At 47.3% G+C, this 26,783-nt stretch overlaps 1 protein-coding gene across 2 annotated transcripts; it reads right to left on the reverse strand.

The window, feature by feature from the left end:
* On the reverse strand, window positions 1–26,624 carry arap3 (ArfGAP with RhoGAP domain, ankyrin repeat and PH domain 3). Of its 2 annotated transcripts, none has more exons than XM_067247789.1 (34): window positions 26,507–26,624; window positions 18,483–19,614; window positions 18,312–18,334; window positions 18,095–18,177; window positions 17,869–17,945; window positions 17,541–17,777; window positions 17,026–17,095; window positions 16,739–16,859; window positions 16,096–16,280; window positions 15,678–15,784; window positions 15,157–15,356; window positions 14,634–14,719; window positions 13,981–14,163; window positions 13,210–13,351; window positions 12,431–12,535; window positions 11,901–12,057; window positions 11,660–11,762; window positions 10,981–11,179; window positions 10,833–10,896; window positions 10,459–10,622; window positions 9,994–10,206; window positions 9,774–9,879; window positions 9,448–9,595; window positions 9,204–9,272; window positions 9,015–9,089; window positions 8,687–8,804; window positions 8,144–8,272; window positions 7,812–7,948; window positions 3,472–3,554; window positions 3,338–3,373; window positions 2,945–3,008; window positions 2,637–2,774; window positions 2,500–2,538; window positions 1–1,536 (listed from the first exon to the last, which is right to left on the reverse strand). In XM_067247789.1, the coding sequence occupies exons 2-34, from the start codon at window positions 19,535–19,537 to the stop codon at window positions 1,027–1,029; spliced, it is 5,226 nt and encodes a 1,741-aa protein (XP_067103890.1). In that variant the 5' UTR covers window positions 19,538–19,614; window positions 26,507–26,624; the 3' UTR covers window positions 1–1,026. The 2 variants fall into 2 exon arrangements, with proteins under 2 accessions (XP_067103890.1, XP_067103891.1); XM_067247790.1 differs by lacking the exon at window positions 26,507–26,624 and adding an exon at window positions 25,719–25,792.
* Between the last annotated feature and the right edge of the window lie 159 nt (window positions 26,625–26,783).

Genomic DNA, 26,783 nt, shown 5'->3' on the forward strand with positions numbered 1-26,783 from the left:
GTATCACATTTAATATACTCCTTAATGAGTTCAACACGCTCTGTAACATATGCAAAATACTGTGAGATGGAGATTGAAATGGCAGGCATATACAGGACATTATACAATATTTACAGTTACATAGTTTGAGATGAGTGGTATGAAGGGGTAAATTTAATAACACATCAAAATAACCACAAGTATGTTGGAACACATCATTGATGGTTTAGGGAAAAATATAATATTGTTGATAAAATATTCCATATATTTGGTCATATATATAATCTTTACAATAATTCACCTTTATATATAAACTTAAGATTCATGGGGAATACTAATACTTCTTCACTAATGTGTCCATCGACCTGCTTGTGAATCTACACTGCCATCTAGTGCTGCAACACAGTAAGGTTGCTGTGAGGGCATAGTCAAAACTCACCTCTTTCACAGTAAAAACACATAATAAAAAATTGATTAAATATTCTAGAAATAAATTAATATGTAAAAAAAACCTGGAACATGTTTCACAATAAAATAAGACTAATTCATTTTTGGAATACTATGTACTTGACAATTGAGGAATTATCTGAAATACACATAGTAGCTCTACTCCAAAAGTACTTAGGTTAACTATACCAGTGTCTATATGTGGACAGCTGTATTGTAAACAAGCATATAGCAGGGTTAGGATTGCCAAATTGTATCTTCCTATTCTTGAATGCATGAACAGCACATTATAAAAGCATGAGAAATAATTAATAAGCAAAAAAGGTCAGGTGGAACTAAACAATACATGTTATAGTCTGCTATGATACATGAGGAAGCTGTTTTGCAACAGGAAAATTACATTAATATTCAACTAACCAAATCTGGTTGGCATGTAGAGTAAAGTCCACTATGTATATTTGCATTTGTGTACGTTTGTGTGTATGTGTGTGTATGTCCCCTGTTTTTAGTCAAATCTAAACCAATAAAATACGAATCAATAACTTCACAGAATACTGTGATGGGTTGAATGAAGGAAGTGACTGTTTAGCACTTCTTCCTTCAACTGTGGTTGGCACCGTGAGGCGTGTCCTCCTGCTCAGGCCTCTTGGTGAAGACAGAGGAGAGCTGCTGCAGCAGCAGCTCCTGAGACGGGGTGCAAACCCCCTGCTGCTGCCTCCTTCTGGCCACCGGAGGTAACTGCATCTCCGTCTGGGATCGGAGCGAACAGGACCCACTTTCTGGGCTGTGGCAGGGGTCGTCGTCACTTCCTGACACCAGGGTGTCTAATGAGCCACCAGCAAGGGGCAGCAGGCCACTCCCTCCTTCCAGGATGTGAACAGGGTTGGGCCCGATCATGCGGTCCAGGGAGGCCGTCTTGAGGGGGAGCAGGGAGAGGGACAGGGGCCGGTCGAGGACTTCCTGGGTCTCGGAGGCGGCGCTGGACAGGAAGCTGGTCTCCAGAGACTTGAGCACCTGCAGGCCGAAGTCGCCCACTTCCTCGTAGAGCGGCTCCGGAGGGGGAGGAGTCTCCGCACGCTCCTCAAACGAGTCCTGCTGCACCTTCATGGGCTGGAGCGTGGAGGAGAGACGGGCGGTTACCACAAGATCATACACCCCAGAGTGGGCTACCCACGCCATGAGATCCATGAGTCCATCAGCGTATGTTTACTGTCAGTTTTCTGTCCGATTTATTTGAAGTGGAGAAATCCATTCGAATTTACAGTATAGTCAACAGCATGAAAGAAAATATTGCACACTGTGACAGCTGTGCTTTAAAGGCAGCATGCAAACACGTCGTCAATCATTGATTCATACTCTCACATATTGAGAAGTACTTTGAGCAGACTATCCCTTTAATGACAAAAACACAGGTTTTACAGTTCAAGAAACAACAGGCTTCCTCTGCTGCAGGTGCGGCTATTGTTGTAGTATCATAGTGACAACACTGAGATAATCACCTCATTGGCTGAGCACAAAAGATCAAAACTCCAGGAAACTCCCTTTGTAAATGTGATTGGGGCTGGGACAGGTAGCAACACCACACGCCCATACCCCGCTAATTAATCTGAAAACACAAGTGAGGGTTGGGTGGAGAAGGTTGTTGACTAATCTCCGAGGTCAGCCTCAAGACAAGCAGCACAATGCTGCAGAACAATCTAGAAACCAGCTCTTCTTCCTACGCGTCCTGTTGTCCCCACATCAAACATACCCCTACATCCTGGTGGTGTCATATCAGGACGTAGAGGCTTCCAACAGGAAAAGGACGGGGAAAAGTTTGGCTGATAGAAATCTATCATGAGGAAACATGCTTCTTAAACTGGGACACTTGTAAAAAAGTGTTTTTGAAATGCAGATGATGCAGAACAGAGTTTGAAGTTTTACATTTTGGTAATTTGGTCATATTGACATGTTTTTACTTGTTCCTTGACCTGCCTTGACTTTTGCGATCTCATTGTTGAAGTGAACGACCAAAAGAATGTGTGACCATGTTGAAATTAGAGGCCGAAAAGAGAACGAGACAGAGATACTTACGAAGAACATGGAGAGTGTCCTTCTGGCGTGTAACTTCCTCTGCAGGCAAAACAAAAATACAAGATGGAGAGTCTTAACCTCTGAGGCTTCATGTGGAAATCTGAGCAGAAAAAACGTGTTCAACTCTTCCAACGTACCAGGGTCTGATTGGCTGAGAGCATGGTGGAGTTGCTCTCGTCCCCGCGGATGGGCACGAGCGGCATGGTGCCAAACTTCTGCTTGGAGATGTCAGAGGAGGAGTGGCGCCGCAACACAGGGGGCCGGGAGTCATCGTTCTGCCAGGAGGAGGAGAAGGAGGTGGGAGAGGAGGGGGGGGAGGTAGAGATAGGTGGATGGAGATAAGTGAGAACTTAAAACTAAGGATAGGGATGCAAATGGGGCAGAACAAGGAGGAATCAGAAGCTGGCACTAACACATGCATGCTCACACCCGCACGGACACACACCTGTGCTTTCAGGAAACTAGTTATCCAGTCCCAGAGGTCAGTCTCTGAGTTACAACACAGGTACCTGGAGGGGATGAATTAGATGAGAGAGGGGCCGGAGGAGGCACAAAGCAGTGATTAGCTTTCTATTGAAACGGGTGTGGAGGGGCAGACCCCAACACAACACATTACAAACCCTTGCCTAACAATACACACCACTTACATAACGGTCTATTTCAGGTAAGATGACCTCGAATACTGTATACACAATGAGGAAGTCAGAGCACATCCTCAGGGAAAATACCCATTATGTACCAGAACAACTTTTTCAATATTTTCAACTAACATGAGTTTTTTCTCGCTCTGAACTAAAGATTGTTTTGCCAAAAAAAGCAAAAGTTTGATGCTACTTACAGTTGGTGTTTGTCCATCATTATTGTAACCCCCCATCTAAAACAAAGAGTAAAATAACATGTATTTTTGTACATTTCCATGACTGGACAGGACATCGGGAATTCTGAGGCAAAACACAATAGAAGCGTTCTTACTTTGATGGAGCTTTCAGCTTTTTCCGGATTCCAATGTAGATTTTCATTGATTTTAGTGCCCACTCCTTTTCAGGCTTGATGCTCTGCAGGTACAGAAACACTGAACTCATTTGCTTTGCTTGTGAAACAACGTGAGTTCTAATGCTCTTGGAAAGTAGGCTGTCTCCTTTTTTCCCACATTTTGTTGCTTTACTCAATAACCTTTTCCATGAGTCCCACCATCCACACAACATAAAAACTATGGGCAGAAAAAGAGGAAGTGGAGGCTGAACTCCACCCAGGCTGCTTCCTCCCAGACCTACATTTACATTTAGTCATTTAGCAGACGCTCTTATCCAGAGCGACTTACAGTTAGTACTAGGACATTCCCCCGAGGCAAGTAGGGTGAAGTGCCTTGCCCAAGGACATAACGTCAGTTGGCATGACCGGGAATCGAACTGGCAACCTTCGGATTACTAGTCCGACTCCCTCACCGCTCAGCCACCTGACTCCCTGCGTGGAGACCTGCGTGGAGGCTGAGCTCCACCCAGGCTGCTTCCTCCCAGACCTGCGTGGAGGCTGAGCTCCACCCAGGCTGCTTCCTCCCAGACCTGCGTGGAGGCTGAGCTCCACCCAGGCTGCTTCCTCCCAGACCTGTGTGGAGGCTGATCTCCACCCAGGCTGCTTCCTCCCAGACCTGCGTGGAGGCTGAGCTCCACCCAGGCTGCTTCCTCCCAGACCTGCATGGAGGCTGAGTTCCATGCAGGCTGCATCCTCCCAGACCTGTGTGGAGGCTGAGCTCCACGCAGGCTGCTTCCTCCCAGACCTGCATGGAGGCTGAGTTCCATGCAGGCTGCTTCCTCCCAGACCTGTGTGGAGGCTGAACTCCACCCAGGCTGCTTCCTCCCAGACCTGTGTGGAGGCTGAGCTCCACGCAGGCTGCTTCCTCCCAGACCTGTGTGGAGGCTGAGCTCCACGCAGGCTGCTTCCTCCCAGACCTGTGTGGAGGCTGAGCTCCACGCAGGCTGCTTCCTCCCAGACCTGTGTGGAGGCTGAACTCCACGCAGGCTGCTTCCTCCCAGACCTGTGTGGAGGCTGAGCTCCACGCAGGCTGCTTCCTCCCAGACCTGTGTGGAGGCTGATCTCCACCCAGGCTGCTTCCTCCCAGACCTGTGTGGAGGCTGAGCTCCACGCAGGCTGCTTCCTCCCAGACCTGTGTGGAGGCTGAACTCCACCCAGGCTGCTTCCTCCCAGACCTGTGTGGAGGCTGAGCTCCACGCAGGCTGCTTCCTCCCAGACCTGTGTGGAGGCTGAGCTCCACGCAGGCTGCTTCCTCCCAGACCTGCGTGGAGGCTGAGCTCCACCCAGGCTGCTTCCTCCCAGACCTGTGTGGAGGCTGATCTCCACCCAGGCTGCTTCCTCCCAGACCTGTGTGGAGGCTGAGCTCCACCCAGGCTGCTTCCTCCCAGACCTGTGTGGAGGCTGAGCTCCACCCAGGCTGCTTCCTCCCAGACCTGTGTGGAGGCTGATCTCCACCCAGGCTGCTTCCTCCCAGACCTGTGTGGAGGCTGATCTCCACCCAGGCTGCTTCCTCCCAGACCTGTGTGGAGGCTGAGCTCCACCCAGGCTGCTTCCTCCCAGACCTGTGTGGAGACTGAGCTCCACCCAGGCTGCTTCCTCCCAGACCTGTGTGGAGGCTGAGCTCCACCCAGGCTGCTTCCTCCCAGACCTGTGTGGAGGCTGAGCTCCACCCAGGCTGCTTCCTCCCAGACCTGTGTGGAGGCTGATCTCCACCCAGGCTGCTTCGTCCCAGACCTGTGTGGAGACTGAGCTCCACGCAGGCTGCTTCCTCCCAGACCTGTGTGGAGACTGAGCTCCACCCAGGCTGCTTCCTCCCAGACCTGCGTGGAGGCTGAGTTCCATGCAGGCTGCATCCTCCCAGACCTGTGTGGAGGCTGAGCTCCACGCAGGCTGCTTCCTCCCAGACCTGCGTGGAGGCTGATCTCCACCCAGGCTGCTTCCTCCCAGACCTGCGTGGAGGCTGAGCTCCACCCAGGCTGCTTCCTCCCAGACCTGCGTGGAGGCTGAGCTCCACCCAGGCTGCTTCCTCCCAGACCTGTGTGGAGGCTGAACTCCACCCAGGCTGCTTCCTCCCAGACCTGCGTGGAGGCTGATCTCCACCCAGGCTGCTTCCTCCCAGACCTGTGTGGAGGCTGATCTCCACGCAGGCTGCTTCCTCCCAGACCTGCGTGGAGGCTGAGCTCCACCCAGGCTGCTTCCTCCCAGACCTGTGTGGAGGCTGATCTCCACCCAGGCTGCTTCCTCCCAGACCTGTGTGGAGGCTGATCTCCACCCAGGCTGCTTCCTCCCAGACCTGCGTGGAGGCTGAGCTCCACGCAGGCTGCTTCCTCCCAGACCTGTGTGGAGGCTGAGCTCCACCCAGGCTGCATCCTCCCAGACCTGTGTGGAGGCTGAACTCCACCCAGGCTGCTTCCTCCCAGACCTGTGTGGAGGCTGAGCTCCACGCAGGCTGCTTCCTCCCAGACCTGTGTGGAGGCTGAGCTCCACGCAGGCTGCTTCCTCCCAGACCTGTGTGGAGGCTGAGCTCCACGCAGGCTGCTTCCTCCCAGACCTGTGTGGAGGCTGAGCTCCACGCAGGCTGCTTCCTCCCAGACCTGTGTGGAGGCTGAGCTCCACGCAGGCTGCTTCCTCCCAGACCTGTGTGGAGGCTGATCTCCACCCAGGCTGCTTCCTCCCAGACCTGTGTGGAGGCTGAGCTCCACGCAGGCTGCTTCCTCCCAGACCTGTGTGGAGGCTGAACTCCACCCAGGCTGCTTCCTCCCAGACCTGTGTGGAGGCTGAGCTCCACGCAGGCTGCTTCCTCCCAGACCTGTGTGGAGGCTGAGCTCCACGCAGGCTGCTTCCTCCCAGACCTGCGTGGAGGCTGAGCTCCACCCAGGCTGCTTCCTCCCAGACCTGTGTGGAGGCTGATCTCCACCCAGGCTGCTTCCTCCCAGACCTGTGTGGAGGCTGATCTCCACCCAGGCTGCTTCCTCCCAGACCTGTGTGGAGGCTGAGCTCCACCCAGGCTGCTTCCTCCCAGACCTGTGTGGAGGCTGATCTCCACCCAGGCTGCTTCCTCCCAGACCTGTGTGGAGGCTGATCTCCACCCAGGCTGCTTCCTCCCAGACCTGTGTGGAGGCTGAGCTCCACCCAGGCTGCTTCCTCCCAGACCTGTGTGGAGACTGAGCTCCACCCAGGCTGCTTCCTCCCAGACCTGTGTGGAGGCTGAGCTCCACCCAGGCTGCTTCCTCCCAGACCTGTGTGGAGGCTGAGCTCCACCCAGGCTGCTTCCTCCCAGACCTGTGTGGAGGCTGATCTCCACCCAGGCTGCTTCCTCCCAGACCTGTGTGGAGACTGAGCTCCACGCAGGCTGCTTCCTCCCAGACCTGTGTGGAGACTGAGCTCCACCCAGGCTGCTTCCTCCCAGACCTGTGTGGAGACTGAGCTCCACCCAGGCTGCTTCCTCCCAGACCTGTGTGGAGACTGAGCTCCACCCAGGCTGCTTCCTCCCAGACCTGTGTGGAGACTGAGCTCCACCCAGGCTGCTTCCTCCCAGACCTGCGTGGAGACTGAGCTCCACCCAGGCTGCTTCCTCCCAGACCTGCGTGGAGGCTGAGCTCCACCCAGGCTGCTTCCTCCCAGACCTGTGTGGAGGCTGAGCTCCACGCAGGCTGCTTCCTCCCAGACCTGCGTGGAGGCTGAACTCCACCCAGGCTGCTTCATCCCAGACCTGCGTGGAGGCTGATCTCCACCCAGGCTGCTTCCTCCCAGACCTGTGTGGAGGCTGAGCTCCACCCAGGCTGCTTCCTCCCAGACCTGTGTGGAGGCTGAGCTCCACCCAGGCTGCTTCCTCCCAGACCTGTGTGGAGGCTGAACTCCACCCAGGCTGCTTCCTCCCAGACCTGCGTGGAGGCTGATCTCCACCCAGGCTGCTTCCTCCCAGACCTGCGTGGAGGCTGATCTCCACGCAGGCTGCTTCCTCCCAGACCTGCGTGGAGGCTGAGCTCCACCCAGGCTGCTTCCTCCCAGACCTGTGTGGAGGCTGATCTCCACCCAGGCTGCTTCCTCCCAGACCTGTGTGGAGGCTGATCTCCACCCAGGCTGCTTCCTCCCAGACCTGCGTGGAGGCTGAGCTCCACGCAGGCTGCTTCCTCCCAGACCTGTGTGGAGGCTGAGCTCCACCCAGGCTGCATCCTCCCAGACCTGTGTGGAGGCTGAGCTCCACCCAGGCTGCATCCTCCCAGACCTGTGTGGAGGCTGAGCTCCACCCAGGCTGCTTCCTCCCAGACGTGCTGTACCTTCTTGTCCTTGAGCAGCAGCAGCTTGTGGTCCTTGATCTGGAAGGTGCGCTCCTGAAACTTGTTCCCCTGGAGGAGCTTGGGCGGTTCCTCTCTGCACTTCAGTAGCCCTATTTTCATGATGTCGTTCTGGTATGCTGTGACCCAAAATAATAATATAATGTTAAGAATCTTATCTTATCACGTAAACTAAAGCACTTCTCCAGGCCCCATAGACGCTAGAATATAATTTCCTTTGGATCATTTATTATGAGTGCTTGAGTGTAAATGCATTTACTGTTTTAAGTTGACAGACTTCAATGTTTTATTTCTATTGCTTCGTCTTTACTTACAAGTGAGGAGGTTGATCCCCTCTCCTCTGGGTACCCTCTTGACCACCAGGTAAGCGGAGCTTGGGTCGGCCATCTTACACCACTGCAGGGCCTGCTCCAGAACCTTCTCTTTGGGGTGCAGTGGTCGTTCTAGGATGAAAAGACAATATTATAGCACTTAATGGTGCTGAGACTGTGGATCCAACACTGTCTTGGTTATGTCTTTCCATGGCCAAAAGTGTTCATTCAGTTGTACAATTCCATAGTTTGACTCAGCAACATGGCATGACTGTACACCAAATCGATCCTTTCTCACATATTATTTATCATTACTATCTGGGTTCAATAAAACCAACTTGAACAAGCCAATGGTAAAAATAAGTGTTTCAAATAAGAAACAGTCTGTCATTTTCCATCACGAGACTGTCCTACTTCTCCAAATCTAACCTCAGTTCAAATCTCAGATCATGACCACAGGGCCATGCTATTAGCTTTTTAAAGTTTTGCTAGCTCTGTGCTATTTTTAGTATTCTTTTAAGCCTTAGACATAAAAAAAAGTCTCACCGAGCTGTCCGTCTTCTATGGCCTCAAACGTCATCCAAACATCCTTCTCTCCCGCAGGCACGTTCCTCATGTACAGCACCTGGTTGGTCAGCTCTTCAGCACACATTGTAGGAGAAACCTGTCAGGACAACACATTCAGGTTAGGCCGGGGCTCGCAACTAACTTTAACAAATATATATTTTCTACAAAAAGTTTTGAAAAACTGATGGGTGAGGCTACAGGAGTGTTGGATGGTGGAATGCGCCACCATGTGGCAAGGATTGTAACTGCACTTAAAAAAATAAAATAATTAACCTTTAACTAAACCTTACTCTTTTCTTGTGTTTACCTTGAGTGTGATACAGCAGTCTGGTATCTTCATTTCCAAATAAACTTCAATGATCAAGTCCCCTGCCTGTGACAGCTGAGACAGAAAGGAGTCATTGCAGAAACATAACAAACTTACACAAGGCCCTTAAAAATGATTGATTCTGTATACTGTGATCGCCCCTCCTTCACTTAGACAACCAGTTGTTACCTGAGTGTCTTTCCAGGTGGTGATGAGACTGATCTCCAGCTCAATCTGGGTCTGCTGCTCCTCATCAATCTGAATTCCACACAATAATACAGAAAGTATACTTAGCATGCCTTCCCATACTGTTCCACAGTTGTGGCAAAATGAAAATCTTCACATGAACATGTAAAAGCTGTCGCGAATGTAAAAAAAATTGGTTATGAATGATCTGTGGCGTAAGTTGTGTATCTAGCACTCCCATACTCACATCAAATACATACAGGTAGTTGTCTATGAGGTCCTCTACAATCTTAACCTCATGCTCTCCTTTTCCATCGGCCTGGAAAAGGCTTGGAGCGAAGAGCAGGGACAAGTTCTTGGTGCACATCTGGTTCAGATCAGCACACTTCTGGACTCTGGGGAAGAGAGAAGAACAGAGAAGATCATTGATTTACCTGCTGCATATCACCTACTGCAGTTAATGCGGTTGACGTTGTATAAGTAGGTAATGCATTTGTCTCAGGTTGAAAACCCCCCCTAAAAAAATGAAAAAATATATATATTTTAAGTTCACAGGGGAGAGAGGAAACTGACCTGTACAGGTGACTGATGAGGGCAGCCAGAGTGGTCCTGTTGACTCTGGGTAAGCTATGGATGATCTCCTTGTACCTATCCAAACGATAGGTCTTCTGCGAGATTTCTACCAGGGCGACAGACGGCAGAGAAATCAAAACACATTTCTTTCGTTGATGTCGTCCATGCAGCACTTGAAAGTCCAGAATAGAAAGATGAACATTGTCGTGGTACAACTCACTAGCTGCATCCTTCCAGAGAGAGTGCAGCTCAGCCATGAAGATGGGGTCATCGATCTCACGGAAGAACCTCTTCAGCACGTCCGTCACGTCCTCGATGAAGTTGTCCCCGATCCGTAGCTTCACATTCCGGGCGTCCTTTCGGAACTCCTCCATCAGGAGTTTGATCCTGGACTTGGCTCCGTTCTTCCTGTAGATTCCCTCGTGGCCCAGGCCTAGAGGCCACAGATGCATGACATCACTTCCCATCTCTCTCCCCTCGTTACAAGTGCACAGCTACAGAACTTTTTTTTAAAGATGTGGCAACATCTATTCCTTGTTACCACAAAATAGCTGTTTATCATTGGTTACACATGGACTGAGGATCCGGTGGATCAATGTTTAACGTTACAAATACCAAGCTTTTTCTAGAAGAATCAAAAGGATTTGTGATTTGAGTTTGGGTGTGACTCATAGTGCTTACTTACCATACTGTGTGATAAAGGCAATGCAGCTGTCTACGATGATAGGGATGTCGTTTCTGCTGAGCTGCTGTTCTCTCAGGGTGTTCCCCCTCCCTCCGGCAGCCCTCTGGATGTCTGCATACCACAGGGAGAAGTCTGTCCTGCCCACACCCTGCACATGCAGAGTCCTAGTAGAGGAAGAGCGTGGTAAGAGATGGTGGTAAACTGTAGGGTCTAAAGAACAATCAGGGGTCAAAGCAAATTAAAATGCTATTTAGTTAGTTCCATCAGCCAATCTGTCCAGGAATTTGTCCACCTAAATTGGCCTGTAAGATGTCGTTACTTAAAGTATTTGTTACTTACGTTTTTGTTTTCAAATATAGAAAGAGTAAACTTGCCTTCCTTTCTCCACCAACACCAGAATATCCTTTTTCTCATGGTTCTCATTCTCAGACACTATGCCTGTGACACAAACGCAAAACACACATGTTAAACACAAGCGTCGCACAATAGCAATTGGTACATGCCTCCAACTGGCCCACTCACTGAGCTCCTGCAGTCGTTTGAGGTTGATGATGTCCTCGGCGGCGCCGTCGTTTCCCGGGCAGATGAACAGGTTGGACTTCTGCAGTACAAAGTAAGTCTCCTTCCACTGCTGGGGGTCCAGCATGGCCTTGTAGCGTAGGATCCCCACCCGCTCAAACTCCCTGGTCAGCAGGCAGTGACAGCTCAGGGGCGTGGCAGCCTAGAGTGGGTGGAGGCAGTATTTCAAATATATCCTTGCCATCGACCTTTCTTGCAGGAAGTATTATCAAGCATAATACTTGACTGCGTGAAAGCCAGGCTGTGGGAAGCAAGCTTGGTCCAATCAGGTTTTGTTAAGATTAGTGATCATGTGATCATCTCAAGGAAGGAAGAAAGGAAAGGGGGCAATTGAATAGAGTGCAACACAGGAAGTTCAACTGTGGCAGGATGGAACACCAAGGGGAAGGATCAAGTGAAAATACGTTTATGTTTAACAATAGGAACAAAATGGGAGTTCAAGCAATGAAGACCACATTCCTGCACCCAAAGTCTATTCAAAACACCCAATGGTGTGCATTGCTTGATCAGATTACACACTCATTTTAAGATCAAAAAGTTGATTGTTTGAACAGAGAGGAATATAAGAAATATGAATGAGTAAAGAAAGCTTCAGGGACAAGAGGAGGGATTAATCTGGTACCTTCCCAATGGCTTTGACCCAGCTCTGTAGCGCTTCAGGTGTCTCCAAGCCAAATTGGTAAAGCTTATCGGATGTCAGGTATAACTCAAAAGTGTAGCGAAACCTACAGAAAAAAACTTTTTAGCAATGTTTAAACTTAATGCAATTTACATGTTATACATGTGTACATGGCGGAGTCAGTGACATACCAGTAACCCATCTACATTCATCGACACATAATGAGTTGTATAGCTTCCAGCACCTGTCTATGAAGCCAGTGTTGTTGTGGCAGGAGGCTGGTCTGCTGACTCCCAGACACAGGATGTCTTTGACGTTGATCTTCAGACTGGGCTCCGAACACCTGTCCGATTCATAGAAAAGTATAGACCTCTCCACTGTGCACCAGAACTTCTGGAAGTCTGAGCAAACAGGAGGGAAGCAGAAACACTTTCAGTTCAGCTGTTGAAAACTCGTGGCAGCTGATACCATAAACGGGTTGGCTTTTATATAACATACAAAATACAGCAAAAGCACAAGAAAACTGGAAATGAAAATTATTTTTTCCTGGATGTAACAATTGACCAATGATAAACACACGTGTCTGTAAAATTCCACCATAAAATGACCGGTACAACAACCTACAGTAAGCATTTGTTGGTCCCACACAGTATTTTTTTGTCCACTTTGTTCAGTAAAGACCTTTATACCAATGTCAGTGTGGAGGCTCATTCCAGTCTATTCAACCTGTGCCAAGAGCAGAGCTGCTGGGAGGGGGGCAGTGTAGTCGCCTACCTTCTCTGGTTTTGCGGGATAATGTGCCTTTGTTCGCCGAGCCTGACTTGTAGAGGTAGCCAGAATGCAGGACCGGCTGCATTATCTCGTCATAAACACTGGGGTCTGAGGAGAGGAGAGGATTCATATTATTTTTCTTTCCAAGTTAATTTGTCGGTCCACACCTCCATTCTCTGTAGTAGTGGGGAATGAGCATGGTATTTCATGTTCCGTTGTTCTCTCCTGCACAGGGTAGCTTCTACACTGTTAATGTTGGACTCAGACATTGTATGCACCTTCCTGCCAAAGCAAATTCCTTGTCTGTGCAAACTTTCATGGCGAATAAATCCCTTTCTGATTCTGATTCTGATTTCTGACATGACTCTGGTCAGGCATACAGAGCACACTCATTCATCACAAAGGCTCTCACACTGCCCTTCCAGGTTACTTTTCAGTCTAAGAGGAAACGGCTGGAGGGAAAAAACTCCACTGGCCCAAAGAGTGCTACATGCCTGAATACTCTCTGCTTGCACAGTAAAGTACCCTTTAAAAAACATTTCCGCTTTGTATTCACCTCATTGACAAGTCAAATAGCCTAAAAGTCCCTCAAATAACACCCATAATTTCATGTTTGGCATAAAAACATGATTTAGAAGTTTTTGCTGTACGGCTTTCACATTCCACATGGCCTTGGGACCACCATTAGGTTGCCTTTCAACTCAACCGTGCGGTAATTTCTTGAAAGCTTTCCCTGGAGGTTTAGAATGTTTTGCGTACCATGTGAACAGCAGGACTCTCACCTGAAGCACCATGGGAGTAGTAGTTTGAAAATGGAGGTTTGTCATATCCATTGGTGTCACAGAGGCGTGCCACCTCGGCATCTGTGAAGATCTGGGTCACGGTCTTCAGCAGGTTCTGCTCAGTCACTGCGGTGCACAGAACCTGGAGGGAACAGAGAGGGATGGGGGGGTGGGGGGTGGAGAGCGACAGGGAGACAAGAGGAGAGGATGACAGAGAGAGGAAAGTAAAGAAAGTAAAGAGGGTGAGATAAGGGGAAATACACATTCAGCAGACCCACCAGTAAAAGCATTTACTGCCACAGGACATTCAGGCCAAATTCCAACACAGCCTCCATTCAACGTTCCTTTATCTCTTCTCTATGGTCGCCCCTGTTCTTTTAAAGCACATTCCACTACGTTATGGTCTCTGGAGTTGGACGGGTAGCCCGGAAACATAGCAGCTATGGTGGTCACACCGGGACACATTCTGCATGTCACAGAGTTCAAACAAGTGAGTGTTTTATGTGTTTTGTTAGCAACCAAAGTTAACAGATACGAGATGTTTAAATATGTTAAAGGTCATTTGGGATTTAACAGTGGGTTACCATGTACATAAAAGATCAAGAATCTTTCTTCGGGTCTAGGTCTGACACTGTGGAATTCAAGTTTACGTAATTGTGAAAGCACAAATCAGCCCTTTCCTGTTTTACCCTCATAATACATCCTGGCCTCCTCTCCACTGGCATTAATGTGGTAAGCTATGGTAAGGTGACTGACGAGTCTTGTGCCAACCTTTAGCAGCTCCTCCTGAGTGTTGAAGCTAGGGTGGGGGCGGCGGTAGCGCCCCTCGCGGTACTTCTGGTTGATGAACTCCCGCCGTTGGTCCGGTGTGGCGTCGCAGTCCAGCTCGTCAGATGCAGACAGACGGGCCGCCCAGAACTCGTTGGCACGGTCGTTGCCGAGCATGATAAAAAGCTGTGAGCATGCGCACACAGGAATGCACGCACAAGCAAACATTCACAGCAACAGTCAGAAGTCAAGCTACAAAGAACTACATCTCACTCCCAGTATGTTTAATTCAATATGACATCCATAATAACACTATCTAGCATTTAACCCTGATAGGTGAACATCCATTTATATTCTGTTTTGAGTAGGGTAATGTATCCCTTTCATTGAAGAAATAATTGATCATTATACTCTTTTACTTTCATGATGAAAAGTGAGTCATCCTAACTGAAACCAAAGACAGGGTGTAGCTTACCACAGAAATGAATAGGTATTTTTGCTATTGTGATAGGATGGATATATTTGAGATAAACTAGCATGAAGACTGCACCCTTGACTGACCAGCAATACCATTGGCATTGCCCTTCCACGGTTTAGGTTCCTTAATTCCTTCCTTGTATGCCTCTGCACCACCCCCCACCAGTACACACACACACCTGCACAATCTCGTTGCTCCACACACTGGTGTCCAGTTTCAGGCTCTGTACTTTAGAGACCATTGTCCCAAGTCCTCGGTGCTGACCTGCAGGCAGAAAAGGAGACACAAAAGAGTCTGGCGATCACTCTGACATCCCTAAACAGAGTCTTTGTGTTTGCAACGGGGGCCCTTACACCAAGCCTTCCAGCTATGCTAGCAGCTAAAATTTACACCTTGTTGAGGACCGTTGGTACAAAAACAACAGGAAGGAATGCAACGGTCTGAGAGTCACTGGTGTTTGTGTGTGTTCTGTTTCTCGGATGTGGCTGATGGAATAGGCAACCGGAATGGGATCAGGTAGCATTCCATTAGTGAAGTGAACCTAACACCTAACTTTGCGGTTCCTCACCGAAGGACTTGGTAATGACACCTGCGAGGCATACACAGAATTCTCCCTCTCTGCACATGTGGTATGTTGTCACAGTAACCACGTCTGTCAGGCTTCTTAGTATGAAGTCATTCCCGCTGAACTGGAGTCTCACCTGCACAGTTCTTGCAGATGACAACACACAGATTGATGGAGGCCCAGTCTGGGTTTATAGCTTTACAGTCGGCACACATCTTGTTGGACCGGTTCGACCATATCTTCTCAGCGACCTCGTAGTCTGAAAGGGTCTCGGCTATGGACTCCTGCAGCGCCTCCATCCAGTCACGCTTGTCCCGGTCCGACTCAGCCGTAAAGCTGCAGGGGAGAATTTGAACTTTTGAACTTAGACAATCTGGTCTGGTACTCGCTGAACCGAGCCTATGGGACTCAGCCTAGGTGGACTGGGAGTAGGTGACAAAGGGTGACAGTGACAGTGTGAGACAGTTAATGCTGTAATTAAGTTAGGTTTTAAGTATGGTAATTTTTCGTCACATCGATTTTAGCTGGAAGGAAGGAAAAATAGCAAATATTGGCAGAAAACTAAAACTGTTGTGCAATATGTCAGACACGTGACAGTCAGTTATTCAAGTATGTCAGACACAAAGAATTTGTGCCACAGAAGATGGGAACATTCACCTGAAGGTTTTATAAGGAGTAATGAGGTCAAAGCTTTTATTCTTGCCATCTCGAATTGTAGCTCCTCTGGCTTCAATCAAAGTGATTCCAATTCCATTCTTAAAACACTGGATATGGAAAAACAGAATTCAAAACAGAGGGTGAAATTATGGATATTTATACATTAATTTTGCATACATGTAATTTTACTCTGAACAGAATGTTTTTCCAATACACAGTGAAACTAAAACATCAAATACCATTATAATTCTATCACGTCACTTTTCAGAGGCAGTTTGTGTCACAAGACAGTACCACATTCCTACAAACCAACGGCACAGGAAGTCAAAGAATCATGTTCATCAAGGACAACGCCCTTGAGCGATGAGAAAGGTTAACAAGCGAGATGAGTTGCGCGGTGTGTCAAGGCTGTCATCACCTGCTCGCTCTTGTACAGCCAGATCTGTTCCGTGTTGATGGCTGTGTAGACTTTGGACTTGGTTCCCTTCAGTTCGAGGATGCCACTCTTCTGGCAGTGGACCCCGGTGCCAAAGCGAGGCCGCCCGAACACCAGCTGGTCTTTCACCCTCTCCTGCAGTGTGCTAACCCACTTGTGTCTCTGTGCTGATAGGTCATGGATGAAGAAAAGAAAAAAACGTTTTACTTTTTGTACATTTATTTATTCTTTTGCATCATGCTATGGTTAGCCTCTTGGACATCAAAAAAGAAGCAGAAAAAAGAAACTGTAGCATAAGCGAGACATACACACCACAGAAACCTGTGGTAAGGGGTTTCAGACAGTAGTCTGGTTAGAACCAGTGTGAACAAAAGCTACAGTTCAAAGTTCACCCTGAGTATGATTTGTTTGAGATTTTACACTTCATAAGCAGGCTGAATGGGTTGTACCCCCACAAACTATACCCTGGCTCTAAAATCATCCTTTCTCACAGACCACTATAACCTAGTTTTAGCACTCGTCTCGTCAGCATTATTGGGTCAGCTTTTGTCTCTGTAGTTAGTGGTCGTCACACTGCAATCTATAGGAAATGGTGTGTGTGTGCGTGTGTGAATGTTGTGTTTACCTTCGTTATCAGCCCGGAAAATGAACGTCCTGTGACTTGTCACTATCTCAAATTTATTGTCTTTGGCCACCCGGGCCATTTGTATAGCGGCCAATGGGATCACTCCTTTAGGATAAACATCCTGGAAAACAGGGATTGGATAAAATTAGTAAATACTGGGATGTACTGTATATTGACAAACAACTATTAAACATATGAGAAAAAATAGAAACTAAGTACACACATACATATGTAGTATAATATACCTTAATCTTTACAATATTGGAAAAGAAACACATTTTTGTTACCTTCTCACTGCCAAAGTACATCAGATTTTTGCCATCAAACTTCACAAAGCGCTTCTGGAACACATAATTCCTAAAGGGCCGAAAACAGAATCACAGAGATATACAATGTTACTAATAATATATTAAAGTCCCTGGGGGATATTTGCTGAATGATGGTGTTGTGATAAGTGAAACATCACAGACAAAAGCCATACAAAGAAACCACTGAACTGGATAAAACAAAATTTAACATTGAAAAGGTCAGAAAGAGAGGAAATGAGACGAAAGGGATACAAGCTAAGCCTTAACAGTTACGCAGAACTACTGAATCACCATACTACAGATTAAAACGACAGAGGGGGAAAAATTATACAAGAAACAGGAAGACGGAGACACACCGCTTGCGTTTTGCAGAGAGGACAGAAACCAAGCACAGACAGTTCCGCAGAAGGGAAGAGATGCAGGGAGGAGAGGAGGATAGGAGAAGCAGGCCCAGTCCCTGGCCCAGACCCAGGCCAGACGCGGGCCAGGCGTACCCTTGAGGGGACAGCTTATCCAGCCAGCCGCTGATGATGGGCGCGGTGCGCTCTGAGAACGAGGTGTAGCTGGCGTAGGGGGAGATGGTTAGTTCGTCATCATGCTCTGTGGGGTAGAGGTGGGGGGGCAGGGAGAGGCAGCGCAGGGGAGGGGTGGGCTCTCCGACAGTGCAGTAGCCCTGGGAATCACTGTGGAGGGCGTGGGAGAGGCGCTTGGACTGCAACAACTTTCCTCTGCTGCAGACATGGAAACACACATGTAGATAGTCATAGCAGGTCAAAAACACTTTAGAAATACTGACATGGTCAAATACAGTCAAATGGTTACCCATGATCCTTTGCATGGTTGCCCTCCTCCTTTCTTGTCATCGCTGGTCCTCTACCTTCACTTCTTGTTCTTTCCACCTGGATTTACACAAACAGTTAGCCTGGTGTGTGTGTGTGTGTGTGTGTGTGTGTGTGTGTGTGTGTGTGTGTGTGTGTGTGTGTGTGTGTGTGTGTGTGTGTGTGTGTGGAGGTCTAATGGTTATGGGGTGTGGCACACACACTTTTACCTCAGAGTGTTCCAGTTGCCAATTGTTTAGGAAGACTGTTTCACAGTATGGGCTGATCTCTTCTTCAGGGTCCTCAATGGGAACTGAGGAGGGAAATGAAGGTAACTGTGTAGCCTAGCTGACCCTCTCCACATCCATCATATTATAAATAATTAAACTAATTCAATTAAAAGTGTAAACTACTTTTAAATGTACAAAAGAGACACATGGTGCTTACCTCCTAGATGGGACACAGTGTTGCTGTTGACACAGACAAAAAAAGATATATGTACTCATCTTATATTAATATACTATTGTAAATATATGATTATAATTTCAAGTTCTATCCCAGACCTTCAATCACAATGCAATGTTTATAAACAGATATTTCATGCGTTTGCTGTCGTACCCGTGTCTCTCCGGAGTCCGTTCCAGTGCTTGTCTAGGTGGGGGAACAGGCAACGCGCCCTGGCTCCTCCCACCACCAGGGGCAACGCCAACTAAAGTGCCACAGTAGATCTCATTTGAGACCATCTCGATTCCACTGCCTGGAGAACAGCAGGGGGGAGACGCGGACAGAGAGGAGGAGCGTCGGTCGTCGTCATGGTTACGTGGGGAGGAGGAAGAAGAGGAGGACAAGGAGGAGGAGAGGGGTAATGGGTTGGCAGCCTGATCAGTTTCGGACCTTCCAGAGGGTGAGGATGTTGGGGATACCCTGATCGCCGAAGGGGGGACCCCTCGGTTGAGCCTGGGGGGTACAGGGGGCAGTGGCTCTGTCAACGCTGAGCCACTCAGCCTCCTCTCCCCCAGGCTCTGTCTTTGGACGGGGGCAGAGGTCGCCTGGTCGGGGGTCTCCCCTGAGTTCAAGCCCTCCAGAACAGTGAAGCATAGGGATTCCTGAGAAGGTTTCCTCCCTAGCTGAGAGGGCTCTGGTGTTGCTAGGCAGGATAACTTGGGCAGTTCTGTCGTTCTACGTCTGTAGAACACAGTTCTAGGTTTGGGCACCGGCTTCACCATGACCTTGCTCTGCTCCGACCCTGAGTTAGCTAGCATGGCGGAGAGGTTAGGAGCCGAACTGTTCCGCAAAGCTTCAAAGCGGGTGTGATCCCCTTTTTGATTGGACGGGGGGTTTGTCTGTCTGGGTAGTGGCAAACGAATATCTGAGTCAGACTGGCGACGGTGCAATAATTGACTGGTCTCCGTTTTTTGATGGTGATTAGTCCTCTGAGCCTCTGCTGAATGCTGATTGGCTCGTTTGATGTGGCTGACCAATCGGAGTATTCTCTTCCTGTGTCCGGTGGCTGTCACGCCCACCCTGGTGAGGGCCTCATGGTCCAGGTGGGTGAAGTCCCTGGCCTGTAGGAAACCAGATAGATGGAATTCGTTCAGGTAGCGTTCCAGGTGGATGGTGGCCAGCAGAGTCTCAACAGGCGTGCTGCCATCCAGCGTTGCCATGACGACCATGGGCACGAGGTGGAGGTCGGCCAGCGGGCAGGTCAACGGCCATCACACACCTAGAAGAGGAGCACACTGCACTCCATCTGAAATGGATGGGAATAAATAAGTAGAGTATGAACATTAAAAGTAAATAAATGCATGAAGTAACGACATTACAGTCTGATATATTTTATGTGTGTTACAACCAAGTCACTTTATTCAAGAATAACTCATGTAATTGTTTTCTTTCTTCAGATATTTGTTTTGCTGATTTAGAAGGCAAGATTTACTCTGCATATGAGCCAAACTAGCACAGACAGTCATTTCAGTTGGTGATGTCAGGTAATCTAAAACCCTGTCATCTCGGGAGGGTTCAGCATGTTGAGGGTCATCCCCAGCAGGGAGGGAGCATGTCCTGATCCCACTGGTACTGCATCATTCATCAGTCTCATTTTACGACCCCGCTGAGGGCAGGAGAGGGTTAATGACTCGGCCATGTTTGGAGAAAAAAAGACATGCTGTTTTTAAAGGACTGAAGTGGCATTATGTGACATTACAATCCCTGGAGGTCAAGACCCCTTCTTCCAGACCCCTTAAAAATCACAGATATGGAAACAAAAGGCTGATGTCATTGATGGGACAAAGTAAGTGGATTGTTCCTATTTGAAACGGGCATGAACTGAAGTCAGCAGGGATGGGACACAAGATGGTCATCAGGCCTTGTTTACCACAGACATGAGAGAAAAACAAATGCAAAGTAAAGACTTAGTCTGCAAATTGGCTTTGGTAATTGTCTGAGACTTAGAGAGGGCAAATGGGGAATATGCAAGTGTTTTGTTGATAAATCATCGATTGGGGGGAAAAAACGTCGGTCAGAATGAACTGAAGTAGCAGTCCAGATAAGAGGGTGGTGGTTGTGTGTCCAGATGGGAAGGGGGGAAGGAAAAAACCCAACCCTGCAACCGGGGTGAGGCAAGCTGCTGGCGGGAGTGTGTGTGTGTGTGTGTGTGTACTTGAGAGTTTATATGTGAGTATGTGTGGCTATGGGTGTGTGTGTGTGTGTGTGGGGGGGGGGGGGGTTGGTCCTGTCTTTGATAGCTCTCTGCGCAGACATTTCCTGTGAAAGCTGGGAATGCATTAAGTTTTAATGGATTCAGGCTACTTCTCACAGGGCTTGGCTGATGTGTGTGTGTGTCCCTATTGGTGACTCAGCCTGACAACACAGGAGTTGAGAGAAGAATCTCAAGGCCGAGTGAGACTCTGTGCCAGATTGGTGAGTGGGAGGCATACAGTCACACACTGTATGGTCTGTCTAGTCCGGTGCGACAAGGAGGGGGCAGAGTTTGGGGGAGAATACATTTCCGTCAATGGCAAGTCAACTGAGGCTGTTAGTGTGCTATTTCAAGACATTCACTCAATTCAATTTAAAATCAAACCGATATTTAAGTTTCCCTCTTTGAAAACAAATTTGTGCAAGAACACTAATTCTACTACAGTGTAGTATAATGGTGGCTGTAGTCATTGAGGAGGTGGTGGTGGTGGTGGTGGTGGGGGGGGGTTCTCTGTCCTTGGGCAGTAGATATCTGCAGGGTCAAAAAGAAAGGAAAAGCCCAGCAGTGGGAAGCTGCTGAAAAGAAACCTCTGACATACATCCTTCTCTTCCTGTGTCAGTGCTCTGGCAGCTAACCTCTGGCCCCGGCTTGCCGAGCAGATGTCTATGCTCTGCTACCACAGAATTCTGATTTGCATGCTATGCTAAGCTAAGCTAAGCTAAGCTAAGCTGATATAGGCTACGTGGTGGGTCCAGGGCTGGAAGTCCATGACCTATGCTGAATAAAGGCTGACCTGGGGAAAGCAGCAGGAGAGAAATAGGCGGCTCAGAGGATACGGACCCCACCCATCCCACTTCCACCACATACACAGGGAAGGAGGATTACTGGCGGAGTAAGGCCTCGACAAAGAGATGAAATTTAACACTGGAGAGGAACCGCGACACTTGTCTACATGGCAGCCATCTTGTGTGGGAGCAAATTTCTATGTTATACAATATAACAATAAACAATACAGATATGATTCACTTCTGTACAAGCTTTGTGTGTTTGCATGATGATTCACAACATATTTTTATGGCCAAGGACAACTGTCTTCTACTCATACTTTAACCAAAATATAAATGATTTTGTGTCAGGGCATTTAGAAAATAAATCCCATCACAGTCAGCTAGGTTTAAAACAAATTCAAATAGTCAAAGCTTCTTTTTTTGGGGAGAACAATTAAATGTTATCCCAGAGGAAATATATCACCGGTAGTCAATGTATAGGGCTAACCGAATGCCAAAATACCAACTGTCTCTCCAAAGGACACCAACCACAGGCCCAAACCATTACAGTGGAAAAAGGATCAGTCGGGCACAACCACAATAAGGAACTATTACACTTAAAACGTAAAAAGCCAGACCGCAGCTTCTGCTCTGACCTGCTGACCACTGTGCACCGAGGAGGAAGAGCTTTTCTGTACTGCAACTTAAGACAAACAAAGTTGTGTTTTAAAGGCAAACGGTCAGTAATCCAGTGTCCACACTGCAACACTAGTGTGCTTGTTGGGTTATAATCAGAATCGTGTTTAATCGCCAAGTAAGTGGTCACAAACAAGGAATTTACTTTGGTGGGCAGGTGCATACAGTGAACATTTAAAAATAATTTACAAAATAAAAATTTTATGTAGAAAATATACAACAAAATAAAATAAAATACTAGGGCTATACAATATTATATCAAATACGATAAATAAAATTATATAGAAGAAAAAAAAAGAGCCGAGAGGAAGAGGAAGACGATGGAGGTGAAACACTCCAAGGGACATTTTCACACCTGTTGTCCTTAGTAGGACACATGAAGAGAGCTGCCAAAGAAGTCAGCCTTGTCACTGGCCTCTACTATGACAACATAGGTCACACTCAGTCAATGCTCAAAATATTATGCAAGAAGCATTTCATTCTTCAACTACTAAAGGCTTAAGGCTGGAGCTAGGATTATTGTCAGAACCAAATTACAATATCTGCAATACGGTAATTAAGTGATTTTCATTAAGGAATCCATTATCCTCAATTTCCTATTTCAGACAGCTGTTATTCAGTTACAGTCACTCCCAGTACCATCAGAAATTCCTCCACAAAGAAGCAAACAAATAAACAGACTCCTCCTCTTTCCTACCTCCCCTTTCTAACTGTCCTTATCTGTGAGGCACATCAGAGCTGCTCAAAACACAGGATACAGCCGTCCCTCAAACACTGACATCATGGTGGTGGAAAATTCTCTCTGCTCCCTTTCTCGTTTTTCTCTCTCCCTCTCTCTCGCCTTCTACTCACCCTCCTTGGTCCGGTTCTCATCACTAATCCTACCTCCCTCTTCACCCTTGCTCCATTCAACTCCGACACCTCCCTCCCCCTCCCCCCTCTTTCCCACTGTAGAGTCCAGAGGAAGGGAACCACCCTGACGGTCAACCAGATCAAGGATAAACAACAAAGCCCTCTGACACCCACAAAGTCCTAACATGTAGGCTTGATTAACTTCAACACACTGTCAGAAGAACAGCTACAGTAGCTGCCATTGCCTAATGGACAAATGCTACTTCAAAGCAAGCGATTGCAGTATATGACACGTGATATAAGTTGGAAGAGTAGGATGATGACACAGAAGCAAAGTAGCAGACAGGCTCTTCGTTCCAGTTTCATCAGTTGGTTAATACTCTGCAGTGAGGGCGGCAAGAGGAACAGAGATGTCACAAATCAGGTCCCCACTTCCACAGTGACAGAAGCTCAAAACCACAAGAGATACTTCTCAGATCTTGCAGAGCTCTCCGCCTCAATCCAACTATAATGTGATCAATGAGTTGCTTGTGACTGCTGAATAATAAAACACCCATAATGCTTTGCAAAGTGATTGCTGGTCTGTTTATAACTGGGGCACTGAACCAATGTTATTGGTTTACATAAAAGCATCTCAAGGCATGATCATCTTGGCAGAATTTCACACCAACTTCCCTTTATGGCTCATTTGGAAGTGTGCTTAAGAGGTGTTAATGGCCCAAACACGAGGGCCTAGTTTCCACAGACATGGAAGAAGCCTTGTCCCAAGATCAGAGAAAAATTTAATGAAGATCTCAATTGAAAAGGTTTTTAGGCAAGGCTTAATCCTTGTCTGGGAAACTGAGCCTATGTAATCAGGCTTCAAACCCTGTGTGGTGTTGCCAAACCATCTTTATGAGCACAGTGCTATTACCAAGTTAAGCATTACAAACCCATCATTAGCACCCTAAAACAGGGCTAATGCACAAGTCAAGTAGGAAGAGCAGTAACTTGATGTGACGGATGGCTCACATAGCGCCTCTGAACCTAGCACACAACAACACCAACAAGCAGTGTGTCCAAAATGCTGTCTTCCTAAAAAATGACAAATTAGGAAACAACATGAGATCGCAACCCCCTGGCAGCTCAATCTACATGCAAAAGCATCCGTTCCCACACTTTGTGGCCTAGTCGGGCCACGCAACTAAACACAGGACTGTGTCTCAATGTTCCTCTCCGATTCCCACACCGTTCCAACGCCATCTTCTCAGATACAGTATGTCCCCTAACAAGTCCCTCACGTCTCACTGGTGACCACAACTCAAACAATCAGAGGAAGCGCCTGAAGCCCTGAGTGATCCGCCAAAAGACTCGAGGAGGCCTCTGGGATAGCGGGGGTGCGAGGTGGGGGGGTGCAGGGGGGCTGTATATAAATAACTGTGAGGCTCTATTGTGAGACACAATATGTCATTGTTTGTTCCACGCGGGCTAGCTGGGCCATGGCTCAGCTATGTCACTGCCTAGATGACAGTACAAGCTTGTGTGTGTTTGTCTGTGTGTGCGCATCGCCCCGCTAATAGACGCTCTGCTCTCTCAGTCATCTTTAAACCCTCTCTTCGATCAAAACATCTGACGGAGGAGAACATTGTTTTTGTCAAAACACTTTCTCTTCCTTATAAGAAGGAGGAAAAACAAGAAATACAGCTTAAATGAGATGATGGGCCCGCTTTAGTAAACCTATAGTTAGGTACTGTAATTACCATTTTGACTAGTAAGAAATGCCAAGTGTCATTCAAAATAGTAGTGCACAGCCCTGAGCAACGCTCTGTGCCAGTCTGTGAATGTGGAAGATCTGTTTATTTATAAACTCATTCTTTGACAAGTGAAGCAGTTCCTTACACTAAGCTTGTGAAGTCCAAACCACAGCAACCGTATTGTTCAATTTTAGTCACCAGCAGAGAATATTTAGCCCAAGCCGTAAAATGTTGACTGTAACAATTACAGTGACTTGATGTAGGATGTCTTTTAAAAGTGTCCGTCTATCTAAAGAGTCATAGCCTTATCTGCCTGTTTCTGCTATGTGTGAATGTGAGAAACTGTACAATATGGGAAGGGAATGCTTTAGCTTTGCGTACTTCCTAGCCAGATAGGAAGTGTGTTTGGGTGTGTGTGTGTCTGAGTAAGATTCCTGTACGTGTCTTTGTGTGACGACTATATCAATGTGTTTTTGTGTGCTGGTGTGTGTGAATAAGTTCTATAGATGATAATCAGTTCAAAAAATCAGGTTCAAAATGACAGTGCAATTACAGCACAGTTGTGTGCAATTTCTAATTGCTGTAAAAACACAAACACTGATAAGACAATAAGTCTGTCTAACTGTGATACCACTGTATTTTGAGAGAGCATAATGACTGACATCCTGTGTACTTGGGTCCTCACAGTCTAAGGAACGACTTTGTCTGCAATGACACAGTGGGAAGTTTGTTCAGTGGAAGTCTTAGAGAAAATAAACTAGCAAAGTGAAAAAGACTGGGTTATCAAACTACACACATTAGAAACATTGTACCTGCAGCACTCAGTCAAAAGTCTTGTGGTTTGTCGCAGAAGTTTTTTTTCTTCTGTGGTGTATGGAGCAAAGAGCCTATTGCTTAATTACATAACTTTCAATGACCAGTTTGACAAGTGAAGAGATATGATGGAACAATTGAAATTCATATTAATTTTAGCCAAAGTATTTCCTGTCTACGGCTTCAGCGAGACTGTGAACAAAATGGTATGCTCCCGAACTACTATGAGGACACCAACAAACAGTGCAAAACAATCAAGCATGTCTCCATCATCAGCCCTTTTCAACTGTCCAACCTCTGAGTTGTATTGTGCATCGTACAACGTGCCGAGCCTCCAATCTGACTCCGCTCTGACGATGACACAATGTCAGTGGTCCTCAGAATTCAGAGGTCGTGTCAGCTGTGGGTAAACAGAGTTGCCTGTTGCTCAGTCAAATGCTCAGTCAAATGTTTTAATGTCAACACATACGGTACTGTGAGCTCAGCAGTGAATCTAAAAGTGTGAATTACGCTATTTGGAAGAATTTACTTTTAGACGTATGTCGTCTTGTCTGAGAAGTTTAGATGATCAGATACCAAACATGAAATCTGCAGTTGACTGTGGAACCACATTGAACAGGGACTGCATTCTGTTTACATTGAAATTACATGGGTGGCACTGGTGCCTCGTGCCTAAATGAAATTTGGTTGTGTATGTAAATATGTATATATATTGTATTTAATATGATCCAGAAAAATCCAATGTCACACTTAAAATGTCATTCCATATACACCATTTAATCGAGTGAAAGAATTACCACCATCTACTTGTCTAGCCCACAATTCTCAATCACTTGCAGACGCTTCAAACGCTTCAAATTTAGCCTATCACCTAAAAAAACTTGAAATGTTATCTCGTGTTATTCAGTTCAGAAAGATTTTCACTCTAGAACTGCAAAAAAACACTTTTCACGTTAAGGCATATCTACGTTCAATCACAAACTCGTTGGATGTAACCCTTTAGTCTACGAGATTTCTAAAAATGAATGACTCGGATTGAGATAAGTGATATTTTCAGTACTATTAAACATGCATATTTTTTACCTTTGCTTTGTTTTTTGTTGTATGCAGTTGGTATCCCAATCCCTTGTGAATTAATTGCTTGCTTAATTCCTTCGCCTTGGCAACAAGCGCTCATGATTTGAGCTGAGGAGCCCAGACCATGTCGGACTCGGCAAGTTTGTAGCAATGATTAGTTCAGTTCGCATAGCATCAAGGCGGTCTTAAAGGGAAAGGCGCCTTTGCGATCTGGCCAACTTTTAAAGTTCCAAATCACAGAGACAAGCACCCCGTGTCAACTCCATAGGCAAAGACCAGAGAA

Source organism: Osmerus mordax, chromosome 12, assembly GCF_038355195.1.
Source record: "Osmerus mordax isolate fOsmMor3 chromosome 12, fOsmMor3.pri, whole genome shotgun sequence".
Lineage (NCBI taxonomy): Eukaryota > Metazoa > Chordata > Actinopteri > Osmeriformes > Osmeridae > Osmerus > Osmerus mordax.